The sequence below is a fragment of the Salvia splendens genome, chromosome 21 (genome assembly GCF_004379255.2).
Source record: "Salvia splendens isolate huo1 chromosome 21, SspV2, whole genome shotgun sequence".
NCBI lineage: Eukaryota > Viridiplantae > Streptophyta > Magnoliopsida > Lamiales > Lamiaceae > Salvia > Salvia splendens.
In genome coordinates, this window is record NC_056052.1 from 5,436,440 (window position 1) to 5,457,671 (window position 21,232).

At 39.5% G+C, this 21,232-nt stretch overlaps 3 protein-coding genes across 5 annotated transcripts; 2 read left to right on the plus strand and 1 right to left on the minus strand.

Annotated features, from left to right (window-relative positions):
* Positions 1–212: 212 nt before the first annotated feature.
* Positions 213–8,546, plus strand: LOC121785196 (two pore calcium channel protein 1A-like). Of its 3 annotated transcripts, none has more exons than XM_042183577.1 (24): positions 213–519; positions 1,581–1,724; positions 1,820–1,915; positions 2,195–2,290; positions 2,713–2,843; positions 2,997–3,057; positions 3,176–3,342; positions 3,485–3,590; positions 3,706–3,783; positions 3,958–4,019; positions 4,292–4,364; positions 4,745–4,810; positions 4,884–5,030; positions 5,171–5,228; positions 5,655–5,762; positions 5,860–5,923; positions 6,264–6,432; positions 6,651–6,715; positions 6,884–6,974; positions 7,079–7,165; positions 7,599–7,670; positions 7,877–7,908; positions 8,021–8,162; positions 8,241–8,546. In XM_042183577.1, exons 1-23 carry the CDS (start codon positions 376–378, stop codon positions 8,121–8,123), a joined length of 2,220 nt encoding a protein of 739 aa, XP_042039511.1. In that variant the 5' UTR covers positions 213–375; the 3' UTR covers positions 8,124–8,162; positions 8,241–8,546. The 3 variants fall into 3 exon arrangements, with proteins under 3 accessions (XP_042039511.1, XP_042039510.1, XP_042039509.1); XM_042183576.1 differs by having other exon boundaries at positions 8,021–8,137; XM_042183575.1 differs by having other exon boundaries at positions 8,021–8,546.
* Positions 8,547–16,554: 8,008 nt separating this feature from the next.
* LOC121783661 lies at positions 16,555–17,256 on the plus strand. The gene has a single exon (XM_042181804.1). It carries the CDS (start codon positions 16,682–16,684, stop codon positions 17,189–17,191), a length of 510 nt encoding a protein of 169 aa, XP_042037738.1. The 5' UTR covers positions 16,555–16,681; the 3' UTR covers positions 17,192–17,256.
* A 126-nt stretch (positions 17,257–17,382) lies between these two features.
* LOC121783659 (switch 2-like) lies at positions 17,383–21,028 on the minus strand. Its single transcript, XM_042181802.1, has 8 exons — positions 20,549–21,028; positions 20,300–20,406; positions 19,120–20,053; positions 18,787–19,037; positions 18,516–18,642; positions 18,159–18,434; positions 17,871–18,075; positions 17,383–17,790 (listed from the first exon to the last, which is right to left on the minus strand). The coding sequence occupies exons 1-8, from the start codon at positions 20,918–20,920 to the stop codon at positions 17,507–17,509; spliced, it is 2,556 nt and encodes an 851-aa protein (XP_042037736.1). The 5' UTR covers positions 20,921–21,028; the 3' UTR covers positions 17,383–17,506.
* Between the last annotated feature and the right edge of the window lie 204 nt (positions 21,029–21,232).

Here is a 21,232-nt window from a genome sequence, read left to right on the forward strand (position 1 = left end):
TTTGCTCGAAAAAGAAAATTTCAAGAATTCAACAATCGATGGGACAAGGACGTTAATTCGTTATTATCCCTAATTCAATCAACGATCTTCTTAACAAACCAATGCCGACAGATTTTCGCACATCAGATCTCCGACACGTTGCAATTGGGAGCTCATTTATCCGCTGACATATGATCGTTTCACACACACATATATATAATAATAATATTCAATTTTATAACTAAAACAAACCACACTCTCTCGATCAATAAATAGTTTATTTGAGCGGCGCACCACCTGTTTGATCTATGCGCTAAACGGCCACAAATAAAGGGACAGAGTGGGTTTACTCAGTGAAGAAAGTCCCACATCTGAATCTTGGAAAAAACTGCGGAAATGGATGCAGCTCTTCTCAGTGACGATGCAGGCAGCAGTGGTTGGGCGAGAGCGAGACGGGATCATCGGCGCTTGTTTGATCGAAGATCAGAGGCTATCGCTCATGGCTCGCCCTATGAAAGGGCTGCTGCTTTGGTTGATCTTGTATGTTAATCTCTCTTTACTCGTTTTTAGTTGAAACTTAATATTGGGAGCTCAGCTTCTTCGCAATGTAAAAGTGGGATCTGCTTTTTTAGATGAGTTATCGTTTTTCTTGGAAAAAAATGGTATCTTTAGGTGTGATCGTTTCTGAGACACTCTCAGGTTTCTTTCTTTGCATAAAGTGTTGTTACCCGAGAAGATATTAAAGCTCAATTCTGTTTCTCTGTTATATCATGATTTATTCGTTATGTTTCAACTTCAGTTTTGAGTTGTTTTTAATTAATTGTCTTTTGTCTGGAAATTGGCTCTTGCATATGCTAGCAGATTAGAGTGTGACATTTATTTTCATTGACTTTGACTTTTATGGAAAGAGCCATCTAGATAAGGAAGAGTTGGTTTTAGAAAATTATTCTTTTCATAGTAAGTTAGTTCTTCTTTACTCGTTCTTTAGTTGAATCCTGATGTTGGGAACTGAGCTTATTCGCAATGTGAAAGTGCTATGTGGTGGGATCTGCTCTGTTACATGAACATGATCTAATTCTCGAAAAATGTGGTCTCTTTAGGTGTAATTTTATCTGAGGTTGCAGGTGTTTTTGAGATACTCTTAGTCCCTTTCTTTGCTTAAAGTGTTAGTATTAGTATTTGTTACTCAAGAAGATATTAAAGCTTAATTCTTTTTTTTCTTATACAAGACAGTTGAGTCTTTTGCGTTATCAATTTCAGTTTTGAGTTGTTATCGATTAATAATATTGTCTTTTGTCTAGAAACTAAGAGTTCTTTTGGTTCTTGCATATGCTAAAAGACTAGAGTAAATATTTGAGGACATTTGTTTATATTGAATTCGACTTTCATGGAAAGAGCCAGCTAGATATGGAAGAGTTTGTTTTAGGAAATTCTTTTCTTTTCATAGTAAGTTTTACGGATGGTGGCTGGGAAGCCTTTGAGTCCCATATAAATGAGAATGTGATTTTGTCTGCCATGGAACGAGAAATCCATGAATTTTTGTGATTGGAGTGGAGGCACCTTAGATAGCCTTATCATTAAAATGACTGATGCAATTTCAGGCTGAAGATGGAATCGGGATACCTGAGGAAATCTTTGACCAGCCAAGTTTCGGACACTCCTTAAGGTCATATTTGGTATTTATAAAATTTGATTTCCTTTGGAGCCTGAACTACTTTGCTCTACTTCTGCTAAATTTCTTGGAGGTTCGTATAGCCTTTTCACTTGTCCTTTATCTTCCTATTTTCATATATTGGCCTTCAATAACTTTGCTAATGTTAATCTTGATATGGAGTTTCAGAAACCTTTATGGTGTAAAGAGGAATGTAACAACAGGGGATACTACTATCTAGGAGAGTTGCCTTACTTGACTAGTACTGAGAGTATCATCTATGAGGTAACTCAAAGTCATTTGATATTACTCTGGTGTTTTCGTTAGCATTTCAATCACCTGTCTCTAAATTAGCTATAGCCTCAAATGACTCGAAGTTGAGTGGATTCATTTCACACATTGCTCCATGTTGTAATTAATCTTCTGTATTGGGCTACATTAGTTGTGCAATCATTTTATCTTCCCGTTAATCATCCGTTTTCCCTCTCTTTATGTCGGAACCTCGGTACCTTTGTTTATCAATAATCATAAGTTGAGCTTCTCATTCCTACCCTTTCTTTGCAGGCCGTAACAATCGTGATTCTCACTGTGCATACTCTCTTTCCATTATCATATGAAGGGATTAGTATATACTGGAAGAGCCATGTTAATAAAATTAAGGTATTTTCCTTTCACTTCAATTACATAGATTCTATTGTTTGTTTTTAAGCAGTCTTCAATAATATGAACAATCTATAAGTAATCGATTTTTACAGCATTGTAATAGGCTTGTGCACAGTTTGACATTCAAAGAAGATTCAGCTCAAAAGCTTTTTCCGAACTTGAAATATGAAGCTCAACCTGGCTCTTTAAAACGATCAAGTTGCAAACTACTAGAATTTTGTATTAGCATCTGAGTTGCTTGAAAACTGCTCCACTCATTTGTAACCCTTCAGATCCTCAAGTTCGATTATTCATATTTTCAGGCCTCATCCATCATCATTTAGTTTGATAATTTGATTACTTACGATTTGATGTATTAACAGAAATTATTTTACACTTTTTGACTGCTAATCCCTCTCCCCTCCCTGCATTATTTGCAGGTGGTTTTGTTGTTATTATTGGTTATTGATCTGGTTGTCTTTATCATATTTCTATCTCCGGTGGGAATCTATACTCTTCCCTTTCGGTTTGCACCGTATCTCAGAGTCGCATTTTTCATTCTTTCCATCAGGTAAGAGTACCAATAAACTTCCAATAGTTGAATCTTCCATTTTCACACACAGAGAGGAGGTCAGCCTGAGTGAGATGCACTTTGTACTTGCAATTTAATTATATGATTAAAATCCAATCATGACAAGATGCAGTATGTTCATGTTGACCTTAGGGAGTTACGAGATACATTGGTCATCCTGTTCGGAATGCTTCTCACATACCTCAATGTCTTGGTAAGTCGATTTTCATAAAACACACTTGACCTTACCATTTATAAATTTTGTAGAAATTGAAGATAATGATATTTTTTCGTGTTTTCTTCTGTTTGTTATGGTGGTGGGCGAAATGCAGGCTTTACTGCTACTATTTCTTCTGTTTTCGAGCTGGTTGGCATATGTCATTTTCGAAGATACTGATCAGGGAAAGACCACATTCACTTCATATGGAACAACGGTGTACCAGATGTTTATCTTATTCACCACTTCCAACAATCCTGATGTCTGGATTCCAGCATACAAGTATACAATTTAAAAATTGAGTCGACTATTTGTTATTCTTTTAACATTTGTTATCCATAAATCAGTCTATCTTGCAAGGATGTCAAACCTTATGAAAACACTCAATCTACTAACACACTCAGTATTCTTTTCTATTTTGTAGGGCCTCACGGTGGTATAGCTTGTTCTTTGTCTTATATGTGTTGTTGGGTGTATACTTTGTCACCAATTTGATTCTTGCCGTTGTATACGATAGCTTTAAGGCTGAGGTACACCATGTTATCTTTCTCTACAAAAGATGTTCGATGACTTCTTAAATCCAGAGGTCTCGGACTTATCTCTTTTCAAATCATGACAAGTAGACTAATCATAGTTTTACCATAGCTTGTACAACAAGTTTGTGCAAAGGATAATGCAACAAAAAGGATACTGAAGAAAGCTTTTAGCATCATAGATGAAAGTGTAAGCATAAATTTCCACTACCATAAATGTTTTTCCTTTATTTCCTTCGACTTGCTCTATAACTCTCTTTGTTCACTAGCAATAGGTTTGATTAATGTTAAGAAGAGTTTATTACATGTTTGCTTTGCTTATTTCTAAAATCCCTTCCCTTTGTCACATTTTGGGTACTGGCAGGATCTCGGTTACCTCGATAAAGATCAGTGCATTCGCTTGTTTGATGAGCTGAACAAATACAGGTATAGTATGCTCCCCGAATAACTTTCATTGCTGATTCTTTTTGCTCAACCCCCGCATCATTCACTTATGAGTTATGATTTGATTCCTACATTTAGAGTAGCATGAATATTTCTGTATGCGCGAAACATTTTAGAGGATAAGAACCCAAAAAAGGTGGTTGACATTGATGATGGAGATAGATGCATGTTCTTCATTATATTCATGCAGACCTTTGCCAAAAACATTTTCAATATACATGCACATTGAAACTGTTCTTTTATAATACTCGCAGAACATTGCCAAAAATATCAAGAGATGATTTTGAATTAATATTCTACGAGCTGGATGACAGTCATGATGTCAAGGTATTGTTGGGAAAATTTTTTCAATTAGCCCCACCTCTTATCTCTCTCTAATTATGTAATGTCTGCATTCTTCTTCAATTAATTTTCTAGTAAAAGAGTTGCTCACCTCTTTTTAGTTATGTGAGTACATTTTGACTCCTATGGTTCTCAATAGCTGCCCATAGGTGCATGTTTCTTCTTTTTTGATTCTTATTATCTCAATTTCTGGTTATTTTGAGCATGATGCAGAAATCATAAACTGATAGCCGTTATTTGTTGTGAAAGGCGAAATATTTATTTTCAACAGTTATTTTGGCAGGAAATCTCATTAACAAAATTGAATTTTTTGTCCACTGACATCTTGACTTTTTTTCCTCTTCTGCTTTGTTTCGCATGCGCAGATTAATCTGGATGAATTCGTTGATCTCTCGCATGCAATCGGACTAAGATTTCAGAAGGAGGATTCAGTAAATATAATTTCACAAACTAGAGAATGAGTCCCGCCAGTCTTCACCCTACTGAATGTGCTTGTATATGCAGGAACCTATTTTCGAGAGCTGCTGTCCAACGTTCTACAGGTCATACACATCTCAAAAGCTGAAAGATTTTGTTCGGGGAGACAAATTCGGTTACGTTGTAGCCTTCGTTCTCATCCTGAATTTCGTTGCTGTTGTTATTGAGACAACGGTATGAATGTGCTCAATCAAATAGTTACAACTGACACTTTTTCTTGATATGCGCCTTTGATGTTTCCACAGAACTAACGGGGGTTGTATATACGAGAATATGTTATTCTAATGAAATTCTGGTTTCTGATTCCACTGCAGCTCGATATAGAGGACAATTCTGCACAAGATGCTTGGCAAAAGATTGAATTCGTATTTGGTAAGTCCTATTTAATCTCATAACTGAAACCATGAACTGCACTATGTGGGGTGCTACATGTGGCTCTTAGCGTTCTCTCACTTCCTCCTTCCACTTTAAGATAGTATCAATATGTATGATATTAAATACATGACTGTAATTTCTTAGTCATCATTTATATTGTCAGATATATGACATTGTTCACTTGAAACGGCAATATTGATGGATGTGTCTCTTTATTATGCTAAACTGAATTCTCAGTTACTATTACAGATAAAAAATAGTATTAGTAATAAATTTTGTTTGGATACTAAATATGATAACTTTCCTGTGAAGTTCCTTTTTGGAAACATAAATTTCTAAATTTCAAAAGTCTCTGGGTGATGAGAATCTCAATAATACTCGTCGTTTTATCCAAAGGCTACAGTCGGTATTTTCTTTCTGCAGGATGGATTTATGTCCTCGAAGTGGCATTGAAAGTGTATTCCTTTGGGTTTGTGAATTATTGGAGAGATGGCCAAAATCGTTTTGACTTTGTAATCACCTGGGTAATTGGTAAGTACATACTACTGATCAGCTACTCTCATTCAATCTATGATTCATTTGTTACATATGTTCAGAAAAAGTAACCGAATGTGTCTTGTTTTTGTAGTAATTGGAGAAACAGCAACTTATCTGTCTCCAAGTGGACAAACATTCCTCTCCAATGGAGAATGGTAAGATTTCTTCATCTGAAAGAGAATAACCATGCATGTCAGTTTCCAATATCTGCTTTTTTTATTGTAAAGAAAATGGTTTGGACTATTAATGGTAATGATAACCCATAATGCCATATTAGTAGAAATCTAATTGTTTTTCAATTAGCAAGAAATGCATCATTTGCTTCTTTTCCTCTCTGAAATTTCTTAAAAGTGGGACTAAGATTTATCATCTTAATTTTCTCAGGCATGTTCTAAAGAAAGTTATTTTTCTTTTGTATCTGAGTACTGAATATATAACCTCCATTTTTTTCTGATAATCAAGATTTGTTCTTGACAATGATTCGTTCTACCGCAGGATTCGGTATCTTCTAATAGCAAGAATGCTAAGATTGATTAGGCTATTGATGCATGTTAAACAATACCGCGCTTTCGTTGCAACGTTCTTGACCCTCATACCAAGCCTAATGCCATATCTGGGGATCATCTTTTGTACCTTGTGCATTTATTGTTCTGTTGGTGTTCAGGTATTTGTGGCTCCCAATGCTTTATTAATTTGTGATTTCTATCTCGACTCTTTTTGCTATCCTTTTTAGCTTGGACTAGCTTCACATATTGACAACTTGACATTGAAAGAAGAGAATGATTTCATCATATCTTTCGGAGTTATATATCTATCCATATCTATTATTTTTACTTCAGGTTCGTGTTGATTTATATCATTTCACTTCTTCTCGATTTGTAGGTCTTTGGTGGTATTGTTAATGACGGAAATCCAAACCTTAGCAAAACTGATTTACAAGATAATGAGTATCCTTTATAATTGATCCTACTTTAGCATTTAAGAATACTTATCTAAATCTTTGATTTATCGATTTCTTGACATTTCAGACTTGAGGTCTCTGTTTGTGTTTGTCCCTTGGATGTCAGTTTATATCCACTACGATTAACATCATCGGTTCCCTTGACAAGATTTAGCTACTTGCTCTTCAACTTCAATGACTACCCAAATGGGATGGTAACACTATTCAATTTGCTGGTGATGGGAAATTGGCAAGTGTGGATGCAGGTATGTAGAGTAGATTTAGTATTGTTACCTCGAGATATCTGAAGAGTTCACAGTTTAGAATAAATATTCTCCTTTTGGCCTTAATTCGCTCGTTGAAATTCCAGAGCTACATGGAGTTGACTGAAACTAAATGGAGTTATATCTACTTCATCAGCTTCTATCTCATCACAATCTTACTACTCTTGAACTTGGTAAGCCATTGTATTGTTTCACAAATATACTCGTGACGCGGTTGTGTTATGGCAGTTTCCTGCTCTCTCTTTTCGACGTTTGTTCTCAGTTGAACTAAGATGCAAGATAGCTAGAGCATACTTATGTCCATCTCGTTTCAACAGACTAAAACTTGGAACTGCAGATAGAAACACATATAGCTGACTATTCGTGTAGTTTAAATTTAATATGCTAGGTATATTAAACTAGGTCTTTTAGCATTTCATCGGACCTGTCTTCCGATATCTGTCATTATAATCATTCAAATTATCCGGTGAAGAAACTACACAAAAATGGTAGATTGCACAAGGAACATGGAAATACTCGGTAGATTTTCCATATGTCTTGATTGTCATCTTCTTCCAAATGATAATACAAATTGTATCTATAATTTTCGTTCTTTTCGTTGTTCAGGTTGTGGCTTTTGTGTTGGAGGCTTTCTTTGCTGAGATGGACCTTGAATCTTCTGAGTCAGGGGAGGTCAAGGTCAGTGGTTAAGAATTTACATAACCTTTCTTTTCTTATGCCTAATTACTCTGTAATCGCGCTTGAAACCATAATGGCGCTTTGACTCGTGGATTCGCGTACACGTATTCATTTCCATATTACCTTCATTGAAAAACTGCTATTATACAGTTGTCGTATATGAGAATTTTAAAGTGTACTTTAACCTTCTGCGCTGTGCAAAACAGGAAGAAACAAGGAAGTCACGAAGGCTTATCGGGTATGGCCACTGCAACTGTGCTTGCATAACACGTTCCATCACTTCTTTTTTTTGAATTATTTGTTTTATCTTATATTTGTATCATTGTTTTCCACCCTGTGATGTTGTGCAGTGCTAAGTCAAGGAATCAGAGGGTCGATATGCTTCTCCACCATATGTTGAGCGCTGAGCTGAACGAGACGGCGGCAGAGGCAATAGTGCCTTCCTCTCCCTAGAACGCGCTACTAGCGTATGATGCTTACTCATATTTATTAGTACGCCGACTGCTCTTTCCTGCTTCGACTAGATCCTACAAACTATTTCCGATTCCTCTATTTTTATCCACATCATAGGACAATGAAGCATTCATTATCTTCGAAGATTTGGATGCGAGGTGAAAAGGAGTTGAGCTGTAAGAAGATGAGATTTTTCCTCCAATCATATCACTTTTGGAATGGGATCTGTTATGTGTTTTTGAGGTTTTTGTTTGTTACAGATTACAGATTCATCTCTCTTTCTCTCCCTCCCTTGTGTAGCAATTCTTGAAGATTTTGCAACCTCTTGATTTGATTTGATTTTATTTTATTTTATTTTAGGTTGTATTTGAATTAAGATGGTTGCTAGTTTTATGTTTATAATTTCGGTGTGTTTAATTAGGATTTTTTCTATTTTGGGCAAAATCCACGAGGGCTGTATTTATAACTTCGGATCACAAGCAGCTTTACACAAATTATCCCGTTGGTGTGATCCATGAATAGTTAAGGGACAGTTCGCCACGAAGAGCACGTGCTCTTACTCATTTATGACTCATTTTGCAATTTCAACACCACTTTTACAAATTGGAAAATAATTTCAGAAATATACCAGTGTTAACTTAAACAAACTCTGAAATGATCTTCTTTGGTAAAAATCAAGAACACAAACCCAATAAATTAGTAACACGAATCGCATTCCATTTCAACTAGAAAAAGCCAAAAAAAAAATAATCATGTATTAAAGTCAAACTTGCATGTTAAAAAATCTCATTCATTAATTCCTTAGTTGTTTATTCAACCACCAAACTTCTCTATAATGAAGATCAATCTTTTCCCGTAGCTCTCAGCATTGTGTTCTAATAGCAAAAGGATTTGACATAACAAAATAACATAGGGTTTTCCCAATACTCCATAATTAATTTAATCCTTACAAAAAGGAAAAAATTAATTAAATTTATGTTAAGGTGGAAAAATGTAATACCTATATCTAATAAAGAGAGTGAATTCTAGTTTTAGGACTTGCAACAAATTGTTAACATTTAATAGTGGTAGCTTTTTCATCAGCTAATAGTTAAATTAGTCGAGACATGTCATGCGATGTGATTAATTAATTCCACAATTTAATAAGAAAAACATGTGTCGACTTTTATGTATCTTCGTATTTCAGATTAGGGCACCCGCAACGCGTCTCGCGGGTGTCCCTTATCTCGTCCCTCCGAGACGAGACGGGCGCGGGATGCGTTGCAGCGTCCAGTCTCGTCCCCAGCCCGCCGAGACGGCGCGCGAGCTGTCTCGCCACGAGCTTGCGCGACGTGGAGCGCTCCGGCGCCATGCGTGACGCCCACTCGCCGACCCGCGAGTGGGCTTCGTCACGATGACGCAATAAATTATTTTTAAAAAAAATTAAAAATTAAAATTAAAAATGGTCATATGACCGTTCAACGACCATTTTCCTTTTTTAAAAAATTTTTTTACTCTATAAATACTCATTTTTCATCCTCATTACACACAAACACACATCTATTCTTCTCAAATTACCTCCATTTCCTCTCCAATTTTCATCTCAAATCATCTCTTTTATTCTTCTACCAAAGTTAATACATTCATGGATCCATTTGAGCAAATGCGTCGAATAATGGAAGAATCACTTGAAGAAGATCGACGTAGGGAGGCGGAGGAAGCCGCGCCGCCCCAAAGACGATTCCGGACTTACATCCATCGTAACCGGGAGAAAGCCGCCGCAAGGTTAGTATGCGACTACTTCTGTGATAACCCGGTATGGGGAGATACCTACTTCCGTAGCCGTTTCCGCATGCGGCGACAGCTATTTCTCCACATCGCAAATACATTGGCAGCCCGGGAAGAGTTCTTCCAAGAAGGGTTCGACGCCGTTGGCCGTCCCAGCCACACGACGCTGCAGAAATGTATTGCAGCAATCCGTCAGCCTGCGACTGGACAAACGGCGGATTTGTTCGACAAATACCTTCACATTGGAAAAAGCACTGGGAGAATGTGCTTGATGAACTTCTGCTAAGGCGTCCGGGCAGCCTTCACCGACGAATTTCTCCGGAAGCCAAGCACGACAGATTGTCAGTTTCTGTTCCACCTTCAAGAAAAAGTGCACGGATTCCCCGAGATGCTTGGCAGCGTTGATTGCATGCATTGGCAATGGAAGAATTGCCCTGTGGCGTGGAGGGGGTCATACACGAGCGGCCACAAAGGCACCCACCCCACCGTTATACTCGAGGCCGTTGCCGACTACCGCCTATGGATTTGGCATGTGTACTTCGGGGTCCCCGGATCGAACAACGACGTCAATGTGCTCAACCAATCCGACCTCTTTGCCGAAGTTTTGGATGGTAAAGCGTCGGCCATCAACTTCATCGCTAACAACCGGCGGTATAAAATGGGGTACTATCTTGCCGACGATATCTACCTGAAGTGGCCAACCTTCGTGAAGACGTTCAACAGGCCGGTGAATGAAGAACAAGCTCTTTTTGCGCAGAAGCAGGAGGCTGCTGGCAAGGATGTGGAGAGGGCGTTCGGGGTTCTCCAAGGGCGCTTCAACATTATCAAAGCCCCGGCTCGTACGTGGTTCATGGAGAGTATGGTCGACATCATGTATACGTGCATAATCTTGCACAACATGATTGTCGCCGACGAAGGATCTGAGGCGGGAAATTGGTTCGACCCTGAAACCCCCGGAAGCTCTACCTCAAGTAGTCCGCCTCGCAGTGGAGTGCATCCGTCTTTGCAAGATCGGTTGTCTATTCGGGCAAGGACACGTGATTCTACCGCCCACGCCCAACTCCAAGATAATCTAATGGAGCACATTTGGGCAAAATTTGGTGGAAGAAATTAAATTATGTATTTTTTATTTTATTAGGATTTTTAATTATGTTTTTTTTAAGTTTTTAAGAATTTTAAGTTGTAATTTTATTTTATTTAATGAAATGCGTTTTTATTAATTGAATTTGTTGGAAATAAAAAAAATGAAATTGAATGAATAGTAAGTTAAGAGACGGATAAGAGATGGAGGGTTGCATGTTATGTCTCTTAGTTAAAAGATGGAGTGAAAAGTACAGTGGGGCTATGAATAGTTAAGGGATGAGACGGTTAAGAGACGGTTAAGAGACATGGTTACAGATTGCCTAAGTGATTGAGTAATGATCATTCTTTATGGTGAAATTTAAGAATGCACATGTAGCACAACCGCCTATTCCGCATTAATTTATATTTTTCTGTATCAGCGTAAAAAAAGTAATGGTTGCACACCATTTTTATATGCACAATGCTTATTTTAAGATGAAGTTCATATTTAAAGACGTACTCCTTCCATATCTCATATCTCGTATCTCACTCTAAGTGAAGAAATGTAAAAACTTTTGTATAATTTTACTTTGGACATAAAGAAAGTATATCCCAAATCTAACACATCCTTCCAAACGTATGATGAAAATCAACTATCACTAATTAATATGGTTCGAACCGTAGAATGTTCGAATTCAAAACTTTCGGTGGGAAACAACTATGTACAAGGACAAACTTAGATATACTTCACTATCACTCCAAAAATGGAACAGCTTATCTCCATCACATGGAAATTGCAATTTTACGATTCAATAACTACCAAACAAAAAACGCTTCCTCAGCTCAGCCCATTGACCTGAATTTTACGATTCAACAGCTTAAATATATTATATCGAACATCGTTTGCTTAAGAATTCGGGTGTCCCAATATCTTAACTCTAAAATTTTACCACTCCATATTTTATTTATCTATTTATAAATTCGGAAAAACTCAAATAACAAATTACCATTGACCTGAATTATTGGGTAACAGCTCGCATTAAAATAATGAATTTTCAACTACCTGATTCAATGATTCTTCAAATTTTCAAACTTCATACTCCGACTTTCAAAAAGTTGCATCATTTCAATATTTTGGACTACGACATGCTCAATTTATCAATAACCAAACTACACCCTCTGAACATACAGACAACATGCGTTTTTTTTATGTGTGCTGTTAGTTTTTTTTATTCAATCTTTTGTATAGTACTATTTTTTGTATTCTATGTAATTTCGTACTCCATCGTTTGTTAGGTGATCTGCAACGCTGTCACTTATCCGTCTCTTAAATTACTATTCATGGCCCCACTATACTTTTTTACTACATCTCTTAACTAAGGGACGAAACCTGCAACCCTCCATCTCTTATCCGTCCCTTAATTAATATCCATTCAATTTCATTTTTTTTATTTTTATTTCCAACCAAATTCATTTAATAAAACACACTTCATTAAATAAAATAAACTTACAATAAAATTCGTAAAAAAAAACATAATTTAATAAATTCCTAAACAAATTAAAAATACATAATTTAATAATTTCTTCCCCCAAATTTTGCCGAAATATGCTCCATTAGATCATCGTGGAGTTGGGCGTGGGCGGAAGAGTCATGTGTCCTTGATCGATTAGACAACCGTTCTTGTATAGACTGATGCACTTCACTGCGTGGCGGACTACTTGCGGTAGAGCTTCCGGAGGCTTCAGGGTGGTCGAACCAATTTCCCTCCTCGGGTCCTTCGTCTTGGACAATCATGTTGTGCAAGATTATGCATGTATACATGATGTCGATCATGCTCTCCATGAACTACGTACGAGCCGTGGCTTTGATAATGTTGAAGCGCGCTTGGAGAACCCTGAACGCCCGCTCCACATCCTTCCGAGCAGCCTCCTGCTTCTGCGCAAAAAGCGCCTGCTTTGCGTTCACAGGCCTGGTGCACGTCTTCACGAAGGTTGGCCACTTCGGGTAGATGACGCCGGCAAGATAGTACCCCATTTTATAGCGTCGGTTGTTAGCGGTGAAGTTGATGGTCAGCGCTTTACCATCCAAAACTTCGGCGAAGAGGTCAGATTGGTGGAGCACGTTTATGTCGTTGTTCGAGCCGGGGACCCCGAAGTACGTATGACAGATCCATAGCCGGTAGTCGGCGACGGCCTCGAGTGTAACGGTGGGGTGGGTACCTTTGGAAGAACTCTTCACGGGCTGCCAATGTATTTGCGGTGTGGAGAAATAGCGGTCGCCGCATGCGGAAACGACGACGGAAGTAGGTATCTCCCCATACCGGGTTATCACAGAAGTAGTCGCGGACTAACCTTGCGGCGGCTTCATCCCGGTTACGATGGATGTAAGTCCGGGAGCGTCTTTGGGGCGGCGCGGCTTCCTCCGCCTCTCGGCGTCGATCTTCTTCAAGTGATTCTTCCATTATTCGACGCATTTGCTCATATGGATCCATTAGATCGATTAAATTTGGGAGAAGAATAAAAGAGTTGATTTCAGATGAAAATTGGAGAGGAAAGAGAGATGATTTGAGAGGATTAGATGTGTGTTTGTGTGTGAATGGGGATGAAATAAGAGTATTTATAGAGTAAAAAATAAAAAAGGAAAACGGTCGAAAATGGTAATATTACAGTTTTCGATTTTTTTTATTTTATTAAACTCAAATATTTTAAAAAAAATGAATTATTGCGTCAGCGTGACGAAACCCACTCGCGGGCCGGCGAGTGGGCGTCACGCATGGCCCCAGAGCGCGCCACATCGCGGGAGCTCGTGGCGAGACGTCTCGCGCGACGTCTCGGCGTGACGGGGGATCTGGCGGGATGGTGACGGGACGGGACGCTGCAACGCGTCCCGCGCCCATCTCGTCACGAAGGGACGGGACTCGTGCCACCCGCGCAACGCGTTGCAGGTGGCCTTATATCCGACACGTTTTTCCATTTCCAAGTTTCGTTTTTAAGATACATCTATATTCTCTTTTCAATTTTTAGTAAGTGAACCCATACTCCTTAACTAATTACACTGACATTATAAAATCAAGACTCGTATTCTACTAATTTTTTTTACTCATTTCTTTTATAAAGCTAAACAATTTCTTAAAATCCGTGTCGATTCAAAACGTGTCCTTTAATAGCAGACACAGAGTTATAGTTTAATGGGTTCATAGTCATTTAAATCATGAAATTTGATCAAATTCTGGTATGTCCCATGAATTTTGAAATTGAAATATTAAATCTCAAAATTTCAATTCTCATCCATGGACAAAATATCGACTTTTAACTATATTTAAAATGACTAGTTTCATTAAAATAAGTATTTTTTTTCTTTATTTTTCATTTCTCTTATTTTATTGAAATATTGTCGTTATTAATATAACAAAAAGATGTCGATTTATGCATGGTGAGATAATTGAAACTTCGTGATCTAATATTTTAGTTTCAAAGTTAATGAGATAGACCAAAATTTGACTCCCAAGATTTAAAAGACTATTATACTTGATTTAATATTGTGAGAATTGTTTGTATCGTCAAATATAATGAAATTTTGCATTCATTCAATTCGTTTGTTCCTCCACTCAATACTTTAGTAGAAAATATTTTTACTTTATTATCATTTGGTTGATTTTTTCTAAAATTTTTTAATTTGGCAGAACATTAGAAGTTTGATAGTATTACTTTAATTGGTAAAATTCATATCATGCATACAAAACTTACCGAAAAGCCAAACTTGTGCTGCTAAGATCGAGATCGATGCAAATTTGTGGAATTCATACAATCATTTATAACACATATGCAACTGAGTACACTGATATGAGTTGGTCGAATGCATACCAACATAGTACAAAACATGTATGCGACCAAATTAGGTACATTGGTATCAACTAATCGAACTTGTATAGTGTATAAGAGACTTGTCTGATTACACGTCTAATATCCTAGTATGAAATTGACAAGTTCATATAAGGATCCCAAACCTTTTTACTATATAGTATGAATTCAAATTATACATAGTAAATCATGTACACCAAACAAAGCCATAATTTATAAAAGGATTTACATAATAAACTCTGATAGTAATGAATCTTGAAATCATCTTGAAAGAGATTCTCAAAATTAAATCAACTATCCGTCTGTGTCAAGCATTCATAAGAGCATCCACGATGGTTTTGGACAAGCAATAGCCCAGCCATAGCCTAACCACAAACTCTTCCTGCCACATCAGCAGTCCTAAAAACTCCTTCTGCCACATCATCATGATAAGCAACTGGACAAGCAATAACCCATCCACAATAAACAAAATTATAAAATAAATAATTAACAATAACACAAAATACGGAATTAAATTTTCAACACAGATACGAGAATACTCAATAATAATATTAAAATTTTAAAAAGTACATTAATTAAAAAAAAGTACATTAATTTTTAAAAAATTACATAAATATAAAAAAATCCTGCTCCACACACGAGCCCCCCGCCTCCGCCTCACTCCTCGCCGTCGTCGCCGTTGTCGCCGCTATCCGGGACCCCCAAATCTGCGGCATCTGAGCACGCGTCTGAGGCCCGCACCTGTGCCGCGGCGGAGGTTAAATCGGCCCGCATACTCACGAGCATCGCGTGGAGAAACTCTTCTCCTCTGGGTCGGTTGCCGCCCTCCATTCAGCTAAGACCTTCCACATCTGAGAGCGCGTTTGTTGACGCGCGAAGAAGGCGAGGTCGGCTATCGACTGTCCAACAAGGGGGATGCCGACTGGACCTCCTGGGAGGCCTGGCGAGCCAGTTGCGCCCGCTTTTGACCAATCGGGCGAGTGCGGCGAGCAAACGCGGGAGGGGACGGGAACTCCTGTGCATCCTCGGAGAGGTCGTGAGAACCGCCGCTGTTGCCGCCGCTGTAATCACCGATATAGTTCAGGCGCTGCTTCTTCGGCCAGCCAGCGTCGACACCTGCCCTAAACTTCTCAGAGTCCATCAGCACCTCGTAGCATTTCCAGTAGGTGAACTCCTTATAAAGCCCGGGCACGGGGAAGGCTTTCTCCGCTATCCTCCTACAGTCCTCGTCAGTTTGGCCACTGGTCTGCATTCGGAGGGAGTTGGTGTACAAGCCCGAAAATCGGGAGACCCCAGCCCGGATTCGATCCCACCCCTTCCGGCACTCCTCCCCGTTGCGTGGCCTCCCCTCCGGATAAAATGCCTTGTAGGCTCGTTGTTGTGCTCCATTTCGCGTGGTTGCTCTTGTACATAAATTAAGATAGAGAGAATACTCATTAAAACAAGTGGGACAAATGAAAATGACGTGCAAATCGCGTATATATAGTGTTTCGAAAATTAAATTAAAAAAAATTCCACTTGCCGATCGCTCGTCGATCGGGAGGCAGCCAGCCGATCGGCGAGCGCTCGCCGTTTTTCTCGCCGATTTGGCGCTCGCCGGCTGCAACAGTTCGACAAACGAACTGACGAGCGCCAGGGATCGGATAGCCGGTGGGCTCGCCGCGTAGAAGAGTTGAATTCCAAAGCACCAGTTTTCATAAGTATGCTGCAAAACTAGCAAACAAAGAAACGCATCAAAAACACAAACCAAAAAGAGAAAGTGAAAAAAGAAAAAAGAAAAAGGCACCAAACAAAACCCTCCCAAAAAGCAAACCTCAATTTCAATTCAATCCAACCCAACCATATTCCCCCAATTCAACAATCAATCAATGGCGGACTCCCCCGCCGGAGCTCCCCCGCTGCCGGAGCTCTCCAATTCCACGGCGCTACTGCTCCGCCTCATGAGCAAGCGCCGGACCTGGGTTTGCCTCTTCGTCTCCGTCTACTCGCTCCTGCTCTTTCTCTCCTGGAATTTCCTCAAATCCGTCCTCTCCTGGTACGAATTCGAGTCAGCGCCGCCGTCCGGCTGGCCTGCGCTCTACGCCTCCGCGCTCCTCGGCTTGGCCTTCGGAGTTCTGTCGATGGTCGCCGCGCTGGCGGTCGCGGTCCCGGCCACGCTGGTGACGTGGATAACCGTGCTGGTGCTGCTCACCTTCTGCGGCAAGCCGAGGAAGACGCTGGTGGTGGAGGGGAAGAAATTGACGGCGGAGATCACCGGATTCGTGGTCAAGGTGTTGATCAAGGAAGGGAATCTCGTCGCCGCTGTTTGTGCTGTGCTTGGATATTTTGCCCTTGTTAGGCATAGGGAAAACGGCGGTGGCCCTCTCGATTTTCTATAAAATCTCCCCAAATTTTTGTAATATATAGTCTAATTAATGTCTAAATCTATGTCTAATTTTGAAAACTATCTGACTGCTTTTTCATTCTGGGTGAGTTTATCTATTTTTGAAAACTATCGTCTCTTGTGCTTGTGCAAATCTCTATTTGTGGAAAGGTGACAGTCCCTGAATTTGTTCTTTGCCCAATTCAATTCAAGAACCCTCAAAAGCTGAGCATTTGTATTCCTCAAATAGCCAAACATGTCCCATTTCTAAGCAAATTGGATACAACAACATTTATACATGCATATTTACACACATGAAATATGAATGATTCTAAGCTAGCATTAACTTATTTAGTTCTGCTTCATCTATGCCCATTAACACTGCAAGAAGGCTAGAGTGGTCACTTTTCCTCTTCTTTGATGCATCACACACTGGGGGATCCATCACTATTTCAACTGTTTCTGCTTCTCCTGTAGCATCAGATTCTTTTCTTTCTTCCGGAGGTGGGCGTCGCTGCTCGTCATCTTGCTCTCGAGACAGGCTTTGTTTTTCGTTTACCAGACAGCGTGACCTGAGGTTGACAACGTCTTCGTTGCGATGAGCATATACAGCACCTAAAAGCACAAAGAAAAAGTGGTTTGATGATCCTGCTCACTATCAAGACTTGTTTGTGGAAAGCAGGACGCAAACTCACCCAGATCTTCGAGCGTTGGCTTCGCCTTTGTTCTTCTTCCACCGATACCCTTGGATTCCACAGACGACGTTTCTTGTAGAGGATCGTCAAAATAGATCCCTTGCTTGTCATGGACTCCGACGATGTTGCTGGTGAAAAGCTTATCAGAAAGATCTCGGAACAGATTGCAGATCCCAAACAGTTCGCCTCGAAACTCCTTCGAATCCTTCAGAAACAAATTCCATTTGAAATGAGTCGAGCGAACACAAATGATGAGAGTTTTGTATGAAAGTGGGATAGGTCATTTACCTGCACGCCTTCAAAATACCGCTTCTCCATCTTGCCTGCAACGGCAATATTCGAGAGCTGCTGCTTATACACCTGCCTAGTGTAGACGAGTTCCTCGAGTGAACCAGCTGAGAGAAGACGGAAAACAGTCACATGCCGTTTCTGGCCATAACGGAATGAACGATCTTGTGCCTGCAAATCCTGGGCAGGATTCCAGTTTGGGTCGAAAATAACCACCCGATTTGCACTCACAAGATTTAGCCCTAGCCCACCAGCTCGAGTGGATATGAGAAACACCTGAAGTCAGAAAATTTCTCCTAATAAATAAAAATCAAAATTGCAGAAATACAAATCTCAAAGTTGGTGAGTAAAAGGGACCTGTTTACTCGGACTTGAGTTGAAGTCATCCACGAGAGACTGCCGTACACTAGTTGGAGTTGAGCCATCTAGTCTCGAAAAGCTATAGCCTTTCCGTATTATGAACTTTTCGAGTATATCCAGCATCCTGCAAGACATGATAAAATGCATTGGAGTGTATCGTTGATCACAAATTCACAATTACAAATGCGGAAACATATATACACAAGAGTGAAATCTGAGTTCAAGAACTACCGAGCAAAGATGATGCAAAAATAAATATGGTATTAACCTCACTGAATAACTGAAGAGAAGAATCTTGTCGCCCATCGAAATCCAGGAATGCATTAATCTCTCCAGAGCCCTCATTTTTCCACAGTGCCTAACATCGCTAAGGCCCATGAAGCTGCCACTCTGAGTGGCACTGCCTCCTACTAAATCAATGTCGGTGCTGAATACTGCAGAAGCAAATTCAGCATCCTTCATTTGCTTATCATGGTCATCCTTCGGGCTAGGCTTGATGAGCTCTAGATGGTTGCTTATCTGTAAAATATGTACCCTCCTGTCAGCATCTCACGAGATGAGTAGATTAAAGTGCACAAATGAAGCCTAGTAAAACAGATACCTGCTGGAGTTTCACCAGGCAAGGGAGAACGAGGCAAAAAGGGCACGAGTCACAACCTTCAGGGTTGTCCCTATGAAGATAGGGCCAAATCATACCGTTTGGAACTGTTCTTTGACAACACTCGGCTTGTTTGAGTGGGCTGCCACAGCTGCACGGCAAGTCCTTGTTGATGAGGCATTGGATGTCGGGTAGCTGCAGTATCCTCTGGTAAACTCGTTTTTGCAACTCACTCATCGCACAAAACACGACATTGTCTTCCTTCCCCATCATGAGATGCCCTATGGTTTCGTCTTTTGTCCTTCTGAGCATATACTTTTGCAGCACCGACACTAAATGCTGTTTCCGCTCTTCAGCAATCTGAACAAATCGTTGTGGAGCACTCGATCTTTGACCGTGCTTAAGAGGTTCATCATAAAATTCCCGAAAGTGCTCCCGTGTCCCCAAGCCACCAGGGACCACCAAGTCAAACAGATTGAATAATTCCATTATCTTGTTCTGCATCACAGTTCCCGTAAGACCATAACGCTTCAGTGTCTTAATCTTCATACACGCTGTATATAGCTTCGACTTCTCATTCTTAAGCCGGTGTGCCTCATCAACAATAAGAATCTCCCACTGGATATTCGACAAAATGCTTCCTTGTATTCTATACGTGTCGAAGCTGGTAATGATAATCTCAACGTCACCTGCTTTTAGTTTGTCGATCACTAAATCCCGATTCACGCCATGGTAAACAGCAACACCAAATGTGGACCATTTGGAGAACTCACTTTCCCAATTAAGGATAACAGAACTAGGGCAAATGATTAGCACGGGACCCTTCTTCTCATCTCGATTCACATCATGAGACGTTAAAACAGTATCCGATTCATCCGAACCCTTCCCAAACACAGCAGCCAAGAAAGCAATTGCCTGAATGGTCTTCCCCAATCCCCTATTGCAGGAATATGATGGATTCCATAAAAGGAAACATAGGCGAGAATCAATTTATATACAGCTAAGAATGAAGCAAGATCACAGAGAATACAATTTATAGAATCAAATCATATTTTCATAAACATACATTGTTCAAAAAACACATTAATAAGTCATTATCCAGCCCACTCTTTCCAGTAAATTTAAAAAAAGAAGAGAAAAATAAAAATAATAATTTACACAAACATAAGAGAAGTTAACTTACATATCATCTCCGAGAATTCCTCCATGGTTGTTCTTGTACAAGTTATACAAAAACTTCACCCCTTCTCTCTGATGTTCCAAAAGTAGACTATTAATCGACGCCGGAACCTAAAAATTGCCATACAGAAACCACAATTCAACACAAAAGAAATAAAAAAAAGGAAACCTAATTCACTCCAAAAAGAAATTATTCAATTCTTAATGAAGAGGAAAATATTCATTAAGAACAAATGGGAGCTCGGGAAATCACCTGAACAGCGGGAATTTCAGCGGACAACGACAGAAGAAGCGGTTCATAAGGTCCGGTGTGATCGAACGAGCGAAAAGACTCCAATTTGACATCTATCGGTCGAATTTCCGCCTCTTTCTCCTTCTCCTCCTCGCATTTAGAATTTCTGCTTCCAGCGTTAAAATTGGGGTCCGGTTCGGAGATTTTGAGTTCGTTTGGGGGCGAGAAATCGGCGGGATCGTTGAGGCGGAGAAGTTGGCGGGAAAGTGAAGTTTTGGGGGGTTTTCTTGTTGGAAGTGAGGGGTGAGAAATTTGGGAAGAGGATGAAGATTGGGAGGAGTTTAGAATGGATTTGCAGGGCTTGAGCGCCTCCTTGAAAGCGTTCAATGACATGGGAAATTGGAATGCTCAAAATTTTTGGATGGGATGTAATTTCCACTTTCAGTGCTTGCTTTGCATTTCATTCCACCGCCATCGACTTCTTCAAAAGCTTCCCCTGCAATTTAATAGTATTTTTCGCAATTTAATATTTCCCCCCTCTACAAATTGATAATTTATGCAATTACTTACAAAAAAGAAAAGATTTAATGTAGCACAGTTTTATAACCTACAAAAGGCATAAAAGGTAAAAACCCATATCAAATTGAAAAACTGAAAAATCTTATGTGGCATTGTTTTAGCATTCATTCCTTCAATATTTTGAAT